This window comes from Bombus pyrosoma, linkage group LG10 (assembly GCF_014825855.1).
Source record: "Bombus pyrosoma isolate SC7728 linkage group LG10, ASM1482585v1, whole genome shotgun sequence".
Classification (NCBI taxonomy): Eukaryota; Metazoa; Arthropoda; class Insecta; order Hymenoptera; family Apidae; genus Bombus; species Bombus pyrosoma.
In genome coordinates, this window is record NC_057779.1 from 10,784,519 (window position 1) to 10,798,021 (window position 13,503).

General features: G+C 30.6%; 1 protein-coding gene across 2 annotated transcripts; it reads right to left on the reverse strand.

Moving 5' to 3' along the window:
* Nucleotides 1-1,203: 1,203 nt before the first annotated feature.
* Nucleotides 1,204-5,946, reverse strand: LOC122571298 (methionine-R-sulfoxide reductase B1). Of its 2 annotated transcripts, none has more exons than XM_043734865.1 (3): nucleotides 5,714-5,946; nucleotides 4,921-5,093; nucleotides 1,204-3,182 (listed from the first exon to the last, which is right to left on the reverse strand). In XM_043734865.1, exons 1-3 carry the CDS (start codon nucleotides 5,797-5,799, stop codon nucleotides 3,028-3,030), a joined length of 414 nt encoding a protein of 137 aa, XP_043590800.1. In that variant the 5' UTR covers nucleotides 5,800-5,946; the 3' UTR covers nucleotides 1,204-3,027. The 2 variants fall into 2 exon arrangements, with proteins under 2 accessions (XP_043590800.1, XP_043590799.1); XM_043734864.1 differs by having other exon boundaries at nucleotides 1,204-3,218.
* Between the last annotated feature and the right edge of the window lie 7,557 nt (nucleotides 5,947-13,503).

Below are 13,503 nucleotides of genomic sequence, written 5' to 3' on the forward strand. Positions count from 1 at the left end.
AGGCAATTAATTTCATACATAATGAAATTTATGATGAATTTAATACACTCGATTCTTATTTAAAGCTGTTCATTTATAATTGTAGGATAAAATATAAGTACTTTTTCTCATTTGCATCGCTGACGGGACACGTTAAAATATCGACCCTGTTACTAAAGTATATTATGATGTGAGAACATCTTTCTATAGACGAATGTCTAGTTACGTGTGTTCTTCGATACAGGTCAAACATAAGTTGTCTTTAACGTGTCTTATTAAGAAGTGAACGGATGATGGACGAAATTTTAAAACAAGGTTCAGATATAGGAACATTTTGTGACACTATAAAGTGCCTGTCTTGTCATGTTTAGAGACGTGAAAAACTCGCGCTAGATTCCTTATGATCTTGAACCATCAACAGAATAATTTCATATTTTGTTTAATACAGATACAGATTGAGAAAAAATATATAAATTTATGTTGACGATGATTATATAAGACAAGGTTTCTACGTATGGTTGTACTACATTAAACGTAATAATTAATGTCTTTCCTAATTATATTATATCTTAAACATATATTACTGAGAATGAAACCTTGGATACTTTTAGTTTAAGGAATACAAACTTTCGAATTTGTTACTTTTATTCTTTGCATCTTCGTTACGTATAGGAGTTTATCGTAAACTAAAGCTAAAGAACGCCACGTAAAATTATAATAGATATTGAAGAAATTAACATATTACATATGAAACAAAAAAAAAAAAAAGAAAAAAAGGAAAAAAAAAAGGAAAATGCATACGTTATTTGGTAATGAACAATCGTATATGTAATAATATATTCATTATTTACTGAGTTTATTACTTTCGTAATATTAAAAAGCCTGATTAGTTTTTTATAATAATCGATAATGTCTAATTATACTTGACAGACGAAGCAGCTCAGTTTGTATTGTGCGCTTACGCCTAAATTTGGAGTTGTATGCTGAAGGGTAAATCTACTTACCTGTAAAGAATCAGGGATTATAATATATAATCGCATGGAATTTGTTTCAGTATTCTGTAAGAACGAGCTCTTGCATTATTTTGTTTCAGCATCAACTTCAAATTATCTAGGAATTGTAAGCAATTATAGGAGGTATAGAAAACGAAATAATTGTGCACGTCTAGTATTAATAAATATACATTTCTGTAAAAAAAAAAAAAAAAAAAAAAAAAAAAAAAAAAAAAAAAAAAAAAAAAAAAACAAAAGGGAAAAAAAGGAGAAAAGAAAATGAGATTCAGGGTCAAAATTGACGTTAACAGCTCGATCAGAAATACTGAACGAGGTCCTGCATTTTCACAAATATCTTTAGAAAAAAGAAGTAACGTCCATTTTATGTCTATTATATTACTGCGACAGTTATTAAGCATATTTCAGCTACAAGTAGTAGCTATCTATAAGATTCGTTTTTATTCGTAAATCGAGGCAAGTTAGATGCAAAATTTTACTTGTCCATATTTTGAAAAATTTGTATAAAAACACATGCAAATAATAATTAGAAATATGAATATTTTGAATGAATCCTGTTGCTTATGTATAGAGAATAAACAAAAGTACAAAAGTTGTATTAATATGCCTTACTGTAATAAAAGTAAACATTATTTATGAAATTAGCAAGCAATCGTCATTATTTTAATATTGATAAACAATACAAAATTACGTATAAAACATATGATAAAAATGTGGACAAGTGTAAATGTTTTTGCATCTTCATCTTGATTACCGTTACAAGTGCATTTATGTATCCTCGTAAGGAATGTATTATTGTCAGTTTAGAACTATGAAATAGGTTCCTATACACAAATCAAGTTAAGTATGTATATGCATGTTTTCAATACCTTTTTTATGATGTTTTTGAAAATGCTTCGAGATCTCAATTATAAAATAAATTAGGCCTACTGATACTGAAGCCGCTAGTTCATTTATACATGTCACAGTAAACGTTTTGGCTTCAAATTTTTAATAAAATTTCCCACTTCAACTGTACCTCTACTATTTGTATAAAATTGGCTTTTATTATCTAATGAAAATATTTGGTAAAATTCTGGTTTCTCAGGAAAACTAATACTTAACAGTGTCGAATTTAAAAATGAAAGAAAGCAGCAAATGGATAATGAATTATTGTAAAAATTATGCCTAGAATTTGCGTATATATTGTACTGTAACATCTTTTAGTTTGTTTTGAAACGTTAAAATATAAGGAAACATTTTATAACAAAACGTCCTAGTTCTTTGAATGAAATCATCCTTCCTTCTATTTTATAATATTGAACGATCAAGTATTTCTTCTATAGATACAGTAAGAGTAGAGTAAATTTATGAAACTCAAACGTAGTTGGATTTTCCTTTTGGATATAAAAGACTGTGCACCACAAATAATTACAAGGTATAACAAACTTTTTATATTATTAGTATATATATTCAGACAAATAAATAGTACTTATTATTTACACGTTCTGTTCATGAAATGCGTAACATGAAAAAATAATAGAATGCTTTTATAAGTTAGTTGATAAGTGTTTTACATTAATTTTTTATATTTTATACACACTAAATGTATTATTTTACAGTCATTTAGAGTGTATGTACAGAATCGAATTTATTCTAAGGTTATAATAATGCAGATATTCACTATTATTCGCTAGTATCCCATTAACAGCTTTGTCGCTATGGATGTACATCTGTGTATTATAATCTATGCTTTCCAATAAATGTTATTAATCTCAGAGTTCACGACGCATAGACAAGACATATATTCGTAGCAACTATGGAATATGTAAGCCAAGATTTAACATAAAAATATTTATTGTTTTTTAATAACATGATTGCTTTTGTCATTAAAGGAACTTTACAGTTCCAAAGAGTAACAAAATAGTAACAGCAAATTACAAAATATCAAATAGAGTCATATTTTATTAAGAAATATAAATTCTTTTTGTCGATAAGATAAGTTAGATATTTTAAACATTTTCAAAGATTTTATTAAAAACTTATGCCCTCCTTAGTTTTACGATGTCATCTTTTTCTCTTCTCCTGCCGAATGAAAGTTTATGGATGCCGAGTTGATGCAAAATCGCTTCCTTGTAGGTTTTGGCCCGTCATTAAATACATGTCCCAAATGTGCACCACACTTTGAACAGGTCACCTCGGTCCGCACCATATCTGGGTTTGCGATCAGCAGTAGTAGATTTCCACCAACTGTACGTCAATTGTCGACGCAGTTTTCGTGTGTCAATGGTGAAAGTGAAGTGGTGGTAGCGGAGCAATAGGAAGACAAAGGAAATAGAATAATAGAGTGTGATTAAACGCGGACCAACACCTTTGTTTGTTCACTCTAAATATTTTCCAGTTATAGCAGCACCAAAAACAGTAAACTAATATTAATAAAAGCTATAGACCGATAGTAACGAAAATTAAAATCAATTACCTAAATAAGTATTCACAAGAAATTAGAAGTTTCAAGTAAAAATAAAGATATATCTGTGATTATTAATTATATCCTTAAAATAATGCGTAAAATAAGAAATAGCTACACATTCTAATCAATACCCGTAATCTTGTTCCTTGCTTTACTCATCCATCGAAGCTCTGTCCAAATTTCCCTTTGATATCTAACTGTCTTGATATTGTATGACAAAATTAAAAAATATATTAAAATATTTCAGAGCAATATTTGCCTCTTTAGTCAAATATCTTTATGGTACTATTTGAAAGAAACATTTTCATTTAATTAACATGATTTAAACATACTGTCAAACCTACTTTTATGAATAAATCACTATAATATTGTTATCTGTAAGTGGCATATAGAGTAACATTCAAATAACTAATCAAATATTCTAGCCACAATCTGGTTAATATTACGTGTTATACATCATTATTTGCCAATGTATTTTTAAATATAAGTAAGATTGAACGTAACTAGTACCAACAAACGCATGAATTATTTAGTAATCAGTATAAAAAAAATTATAAAACGCATACTCTCTTCTAATGCAAACTTAAACTTGTAATTTTATTATTTAATCTTCATATAAGCAACGTATTTAATAATTATAATAATTTTATTAAAATCTTAATGTTACATAAAGCAAAGCTATATGTAAAGAACTATTATATGATTAAATACCAAAAGAAAAAAAGATTAATTCTTTCTTTTTCATATATACAGAAATAAGATATAGAAAGGATTATTTTTAATGGATAATTATGACCTTAGTTTATACAATAGGCGATGTAAGTCTAACACAAATCACACTCTAAGCATTAACATGCGAGGTAAAGGATACAAGGAATATTGCCTCCCAAGTATTATAATTTTAATATGAATAAATTATACAAATAGTTATATTATAAATGTGTACAAGTCATTTTGTTCTTATAAATTAAAAACATGTATACATCTGTGACAAAAATTGAATTATGTTGATAAACTTATCACGCATAAAGCATCTAATATACCGTGCCATTATATTTTACTAACCGATATTATAATACTTTGTGTATGTATGTCTGTACTACATGTAAAATATCGCGAAGATCTGACCAAATGAAATGATAAACAAATTACAGAAGACTTAGGAGACTAGGAGACAGTAGCAGAACTAAAAGTTTAGGGAAAGGTTTTGTGATAGAGTAAATGTAAGAAAAAATGAAGAATGTACAAGAATGGTAAACAGATAAAACTCTAATGTCTGTGATATAATATGATATTGTGTTATATCTCAATCTGTCATACAAGTCAAATTTGATAATAAGGAGTTTATCTATGTACCATTTAAATAGATATATGTAATTAATGTAAAATGATACGCATGATGAATGCTATGTTATTGTATTAAGAATCCGAGCATAATTCTAAAAGTGTTGTCAGTAAATCAAAATTCATATATCCACTTACCATGTGAAGTATCTTTGGTTAACTTGACTCGTCCCTGTTCTAATACTTCATTGAATGCAGGCCAACCACAACCACTATCGTACTTTGTGTCAGAAGAAAACAATTCTTGATCACAGATTATGCAGGTGTACGTGCCTTTCTCATAGAATTTATTGTAGCAACCAGAAAAAGGCCTGCATGGAGAAACAAAGAACGATTAGAAGCATGAAGATGCATGTACACTAGGAAGTTAATTGTGAGGACCTATACTTTATTTTTAAACCACTCGGTCATGACGCAAAGTCAAGCCAATACATGCTCTTGAAAAAGTTATTTTAGTCTCACATCACCTAAAAGTAAACCAGTTTCGATCGTACGACAATATTTTTGGAAAATTGTATCATGCGACTGTTGCAATTTACTTAAACCTAAGTGACTAAAGGCTCGGATAATGCGACATTGTTAGTTGATAATTATACATAACAAAATATCGAACTCGTCGATTATAACATTAATCCTTGGGAAATTACAAGATGTATAAAAAGTACATTATTAATAGGTTATATGTTGCACGATTTAAAAGCATCGTTATTCAGGCTCGTATCAAAAAATTCTGAATTTTGTAAAATATTGTTTACATACATAGACTCGTATGTAACGATATAGCGACGTACATTTATATTTTACACGAAACTTTACTACAGCTACAACTAATCTTCTAATGAAATCGAGAAATAACATAGACCGATACAAAGAACGACACGATTCAATTTTCAATTTCATAGCAAGCGAATTAAATTCCCGATATACGTACCTCTCTGTACCCTTTTCCTGCGTGACGTGCCACTGTAGCGGTGTCAAACGTTTCTTTAATTCTTCTTTATCGATTTCCACAGTCATTCTCCTAATTAACCTTTGAAACAAGTTAAGAAGAATGCAATAATAGCAAATTCAACAATAAAAAAAGAACGTAGTCTGGTTGCCGCGCTTTCCTCAGAACTTTGCAACTATACACCGAGAGAACAGAAGCGGTACTGCTGCCTGTTCCTTTGAAGCATGGACGATCAGATTTCGTGACCTTGAGTTAACCAATCAGCTTCTCTGGCAAATAGATTTGATAATCATGCTTTCGCAGTAACACGTGGCTTTTATAAAGAAAAGCTATATGATGTGACCAGGTCGTACGATCTTTTTTCATTTTCGCTGTTTAAATTATACATACAAAAAATGTAAAAAATATGTACGTATTCAGTGTGCGCTATATATATATATATATATAATATAAAAATTAATGAAACCTTAATTATTTACAATGTACGAAATAAATTTCATACTTCGCGTATAATATAAATGAAAATTATAATCTTCTATTAAAATTAGCTATTGTGATACATTAATAGTGAGAAATGCAATGCATATTTCATATTTGGAAAAAATACAAATCAGTCAGTTTTTATCCTTCACGCAGTTTGCGATCGATACTATAATGTTTTGGAAAGAACAGGAAACATTCATATTCAGAATTAAGTGGCGTTATGAATTAATAGCGTTCAAGTTTTTGCAGTCATATGCAGTCACGAACAAAAGTGTTGATACACTCTTTAAAACAGAATAACTTTTTTTAAAATCAGGCCAAACGATTCGAATTTATTTAAAACAAATTAGGAGGATTAGTTTACTACATAAAGCGTAGAGAAAGATTTTGAAAAAATTGCAGTTGATCGCAATCGTGAAAAAAAAAAAAAAACAGTAAAGGCTACGCTTCTTACAACTTCTTCATCTGAGCCTGTGATAGAAGCATAAAAAGTACACTTCCTAAATAATTTATTAGTTATATACAGTCTGTACATGTATGTACTAATGCGCATATGTACATTACTCAGTTTCGATTAGTTGTACTCTCTTCTTGTTGTGGTTTATTTTATTTAGTATCCGTTTTATTCACTATTTTATTATTTCAACTATTCATTTCAACGACGTGATATTCTGACATACGTACTGACAAGGCGTATGATATCTAATAACTTGATCGTAATTAAAAAAAAAGAAAAAAAAAAAGGAAAGAACAAACATCATGATCGCTATTCAAAAACGATAAAAATTATAATCTGCGAATGGTCCAAAGTAAGAATCAACATTGGATTCTTTGTAATATTTAGTAACTTTTGTCAATAAACGCAATAAAAACAAAAATTAGTAATGCGTTGACCAACGGAACGCTCTCTCTGTCTTCGTTGAACCCTCGGATCCAACTTAAAATCTGACTTTGTCGAAGATATTACTCTTTTTCCATCTTTTCGCTTTAGTTATTTAGTTATTTCTTATTTCTCCTTTGGAACTTTTTCTTTTCACTTTTCGCTTAACGTACATACATATATGTAGCATGTCACTGATACTTTGACCGTGAGACATGCACGAACCTGGATGAAAGTGAATACTGGAAAGGAAAACTTCTATAACAATTGCAGGAAAAGAATCTACTACTCTTGGTAATCGCACGGATGTCATCCCCATCATAGGGACGGGAGGGTGGGGATCAAATTACAGGTAGGCAATCATGTGAAATCTACATAACGCGCCGGTAAGTTCTAGGGCCAGCCGCCAGGGTCGAGTAGTGTAACACGATCCAGTGTCAGATATCGCTCAGATGATGTATGCATGTATGTATGTATGTATGTCAGTACTAATGACAGAGGAGTGAAATTTTCTTACCTTTGGCTTTTTTTTTCAATTAAACTTTGTCATTTTTGTCGTATTTGTAAGAACTTTTTAATTAAAATGAAACCAAACACGGTATAACTTGAATTTTATATTTACTTACTGATTGACTATGTATTTAATTATTATTTATGAAGTAAGCGAATTATAGCAACCAGAAACGTGTAAAAAACATGTTGATAAAGGTTCTATTCATCACAAATGAAAAATAAAAAAGTTTGATATTTCAGTTAAAGATCTCAGCTTGTAGCGTGCCTTCCTTACTGTTTCATATGGAAGCCAAACGTTTCGACTCTTAGTCCCCTTTTCTTTTTCACTCGCATTATCCTTTTCCACGTTCGATACGTCTAACATCCATCGGCAGTCTCTACAGGAATAGAGAAGAATCTTGAAGAGAAACTTGAATCTAGAAACAGTAAATAAGCATACAAGCGTATAGGCAAGATTCAATGTACCAAGAGGAACAGTTTTCTTTTCTTACAAATATCTCGAAGGCAATAATTAGACCACCGATGAAGTTATCAGCAAAAATTTACTCAGAATCATGTACTTAACGACATACGTGAGAATCAACGTCATCGGCGTTGGTGTTCCTTAATATGAATGATTACCAAAATCTGATCACAACTACGTATACAAGATTGTAAGAAACATCTGTTATAATTCAATTAGAAACGAATATCATCAGTGTATTGGATTTGTGTTTCGGGATAAGTATCTTCAATCCGGCGACCGACGACCCTTGACTATAAAATAATAACAAATTAATTATAAATATAGTAGACGATTGAATAATCGATATTTGTATATTGAATTTGTAGAAAAGTTACTTACTCTTAGATTTCAATGACTTTTGGATACGTTGGATATTTCGAATATAGAACATTTTGAACAACTTTTCCCTGTATACACGTGCAATCATAGCTCAGTCTTAGTCTTCGAGATTTTCGCAAAAAAATCGATCTATCGATACCTACTACAGTGTATTCTGTCTATATATGTTGTGCGTTCATGTGACGCGCAGCGCACGCGTTAGTACCTTGGTCGCCTTACTGCTGCGGAAATGTAAGACACTGCGTTGTCTTTCTTTGTCTTTCATACCTTCAAGCTTTGAAAGATTAAAGTTGCAATATTTTTTAAATCAATCGTTTTTCGGCCCCAATACCTGCATACATTCTTCGTAGAGCATAAAAAAAAATGTATCTAGCGGTGTACAAAAAAGTATACAATACCATTAGAAGAAGCTATACATTGGCATTGAAATCTCTTTAGATAAGAATGTAGAAAGAAATGGAAATATCTTACTAATTTTCCCCCGTCAAGTGTTACGCAACTTTTATACGAAACGTTCTTTTCGCATTTCTGATACTTGGAGATATGTTCATGCGTGGACATTTAAAACGGACATACTGTATCCATGAAATCGGAAATCGAGGATTGCACTGGGTGCTTAACGTTAATTTATGTTAATACATAAATGTATGCTATAAAACAATAAATATGTATTTATTAATAATAAAAAATGTATTACGAAAATTATTCATTTGCCTACTACAATAATAGTAATAAGAGTAATTTAACAGCCTTATTTAAATAAATAAAAGTATATGCGCGCTTTAAACTGTAGAAGTTGCGCAGGATCTGCTGGATTTCCGCTGCCTTTCTGCCGTCTGATTATGCTACGCAGAGTCTGTTACGTTCTGCTGCTAATCTACACGCAAATGGTTATCAGTGTAGTTTTATTAGGCTAGTGTTTTAACGGAGAGTGTAACGACGAATGCACAAGATATGTGACATAGTTTATACTTAATAATTTTATAATTTTATATTCGCTACTTTGTACCAAAGGGAGCAGAAAATGAAGAAACAGGATATAACTAGAAGGGAAAAAACGGATAACGAGTGGAGTTAGACTAAGTAAGACGATACTAAAACTATATGGAAGACAAAGAAATAAGACTAATAACGTCGATGCGATAACGTAACAAAGGCAATAAGGTTGATTCGGTCTTTTATACGGGTTAAATTTATTCGAAAGTGCTAGAATAATTTATTGGATCGGAGTGGTTGATCTGAACTCTACGTAGTTCATGACCGGACATCTTGTCCGCGGTGACTCGGCCATCTGACGAGCGCATGTTCCATAGTTGCAGACGGACGTCACGTGGCCGAAGCTGTGTAAGATATTTTTGTATCCGAAAGTTCCCAACATAAAGGTATATTGATCGAAAATTCAGATAAATATAACGCTAAGGGTAATTCTAGTTGTCATATATAGGGTTATAGGCTATACCGATTTGTTTCCCTTAGTATAAATTGCCGGCGAGGATGGATGTGATGCAACACAGGAGAAATGAACTGTGACGAATAAAAACGAGCAGCAGCAGAAGGGTGAAATAAAGAAGAACGGGAAGAAGAAGCGGCGCGTGAATATGTTAAATATGTAAAAACATTGTTGTAGGTTAGACGCGTGAAATTTGAAACAAGTAAGAAAGGAACGAAAAGAGAGAAGAAATTGAGGTTTGTTTGCGAAATGGGAAAAGGATGGATTTGTTTGTACTCTAGGAGACTAAAGAACAAATAAAGATAGATTTAGGAGATATATGTGTGCGTTGTTTATTTGTCCATTGACCATAAATTGTGAAATTAGGTTTGAGAAATTATAGATGGCAGATGGAATAGTTTTGAAAGGTTAAGAATATGGTTGCGTTAAGAAAGGTGCAATTGTGAACAATGTACAATGGAATCGGGCAATGGGATGGAATATCATTACGGAAGGTAGTAATTATAATCTGGAAATATATTAGTAAGGAAAAACACGGTTGGAATCTTGTAATCATACGGATACTATATGGAAAGTGATTAACGTTAAATGAATTCCACTTAAAGGAATGAAACATATTAATGATAATGATATAGAATGGTATTATTAAAGTTGGTAATTATATAGAATTATAGGAAATATGGAGGTAATTAGGGCGGACTGTAAGGGTGGATGAGAATTATGACGCATTACGGGCACAGACAGGGAAGAGAAATTGTATCTGTTAGAAGAAGGTTGAACAGGAGGGAATAGAGAGAAAGGAAATTATTGAAAAGCTTAATGTCATTTGAGAAAGGAAAAAGTCGGGGAAGCCGAAGAAGAAACAAATGTAATTATTGTAAGTGGAAAATGGCTGGTGAATGGAAATAAAGAGGGTATAGGATAATAGGATGTATCCAAACTGTTTTTTTTTTTACGGAAAGATGAAAGAAAAAGAAGAGCCGTGATTGTGGAAGAAATGGATTAAGCAGAAGTGTATGTTAAGTAAGCGACACGTAAAAAACACAGTTATTATAGTCAACCTTTTGCGCGACTAACGAGTCATTAGCGATCCGATTTTACGACTTATACACTGTACGAGCGTCTCAGCGAATATAGCCTGTATACTAATTTATTATTTTAAATATATTCGACGGTTCAACAAACAAGCAATAATATTTAATAAATCTCACGATCAAACATCCTCTATACAAGTCCTCTACACGTAGAACCTCTGGCAAGATTCACACACCGATTTCGACCGGAATTTCCCTTTAATATTAATTAGTTATAAACAATTATTTTAGAAAATGTCGTGGCTGTGGCTACCGCGGTACGTGTTCGCGATTCTTTCTACCTTTTTATTTTTCTTTTCTTTTTTCTTTTTTTTTTTTATAAATACTATGCTGCCGTTAGGCTTTTTCCCCCTTTTTGTCCAAACTAAATTGATAGTCGAAATCTAGTATCAAAGAAGCGTGAATTTAGTCTTAGCTTGTAGAAAATATTAAAATGATAAAAATGGATATTATATCGTTAAAGACGCCAATTTACGACAGAAATTAAGAAATTGTTCAATTTGATTTTGTTATAATGGAAAAACCGCCTTCTGCTTTGTCAACAAATCGTTACCGTTTGATTAACATCCCGTCACCTTGTCAAGTTATATAAGGAACATGAAAATCGCGCGCGAGCTTTTTCGTGCCTGAACTCTCGGAGAGTGAACATCGAAAAGGATCTTAAGTATAAGGTAAGTGAAAAAAAATATAAAATAATAACATTAAAACTAGTAATTTATAACATTAATTTACAACATTTAAACTATTACTTTATACATTTAAGCTCTCAATTTACAACATTTAAATTGTTATTTTATACATTTAAGCCATTAACTTTTAATATTTAAGCTATTAACTTCAACATTTAAGCTATTAATTTATAACGTTTAACTTATTAATTTATAACATTTAGACCATTACTTTATTGTATCTAAACTATTAATTTATAACATTTAGACCAATACTTCATTGCATCTAAACTATTAATTTATAACATCCAAGCCACTAATTTCTAACATTTAAGCTATCAGTTTATACATTTAAACCATTAATTTTTAACCCTCAAGCTATTAATTTACAACATCCAAGCCACTAATTTCTAACATTTAAGCTATCAGTTTATACATTTAAACCATTAATTTTTTAACCCTCAAGCTATTAATTTACAACATCCAAGCCACTAATTTCTAACATTTAAGCTATCAGTTTATACATTTAAACCATTAATTTTTAACCCCCAAGCTATTAATTTACAACATCCAAGCCACTAATTTCTAACATTTAAGCTATCAGTTTATACATTTAAACCATTAATTTTTAACCCTCAAGCTATTAATTTACAACATCCAAGCCACTAATTTCTAACATTTAAGCTATCAGTTTATACATTTAAACCATTAATTGTTAACCCTCGAGCTATTAATTTACAACATCTAAGCCACTAAATTCTAACATTTAAGCTATCAGTTTATACATTTAAACCATTAATTTTTAACCCTCAAGCTATTAATTTACAACATCGAAGCCACTAATTTCTAACATTTAAGCTATCAGTTTATACATTTAAACCATTAATTGTTAACCCTCGAGCTATTAATTTACAACATCTAAGCCACTAAATTCTAACATTTAAGCTATCAGTTTATACATTTAAACCATTAATTTGTAACCCTCGAGCTATTAATTTACAACATCGAAGCCACTAATTTCTAACATTCAAACTATTAATTTATAACATTTAAGTCATTAATTTATAACAATCAAACAGTTAATTAACAACATTTAAGCCATTACTTAATAACAGTTGTACCATTAATTTACAACGATCAAACAATTAATTAACAACTTCTAGACCATTAATTGATAACAATCCAATGAATAATTAACAACAATTTAAAACATTAATTTACAACAATCGAACCGTTCTTCAAGTAATCAATAAACCCCTTGCAAATAGCCTAATAGATCCTTTGATAGATCTTACGAAAAAGTACCTAACCGCGATTACAGCCAATTAGTTCATATTATTCGCTACATAATTAATATTTGTATCACGTACAGCGATGCAGGCGGTACTGAAGAAAAAAGCCATTTTATGTTACAACTGTAACGAGTAAATTTGCACGTTTAACTTGAGAGGAATTAAAGAGGAACCTGACTTTTAAGTAAGCATTAAATAAGAAATTTAAATATCGCAGACAGTAATGTAGGTGTCATTCAAGAAAGAAGAACATTTTATTTTGTAATTAGCACGAGTAATATAATGCTTAATATGAGTTTTATCTGTCTGATTATTTAATACCTTAACTTATTTCACAATAACGTCATCGATTGCCGTTAGGCTCTTTTTTTCTCTTTTTGTCCAAACTAAATTGATAGTCGAAATCTATTATGAAAGAAATGGGAATTTAGTCTTAGCTTGTAGAAACTATTAAAATGATAAAAAGGGATATCGTATTAAATCGTTAAAGACGCCAATTTACGATAGAAATTAAGAAATTGTTCAATTTGATTTTGTTATAATGGAAA

Bases quoted from the DNA above. Each gene is read 5' to 3' on its own strand.
- LOC122571298 (XM_043734864.1), bottom strand. From the start codon at position 5,799: ATGACTGTGGAAATCGATAAAGAAGAATTAAAGAAACGTTTGACACCG. The intron at 5,094-5,713 runs GTACGTATATCG...TTCTCCATGCAG, and splicing joins CAGGAAAAGGGTACAGAGAG to GCCTTTTTCTGGTTGCTACA. The intron at 3,219-4,920 runs GTAAGTGGATAT...ATTGACGTACAG, and splicing joins AACCAAAGATACTTCACATG to TTGGTGGAAATCTACTACTG.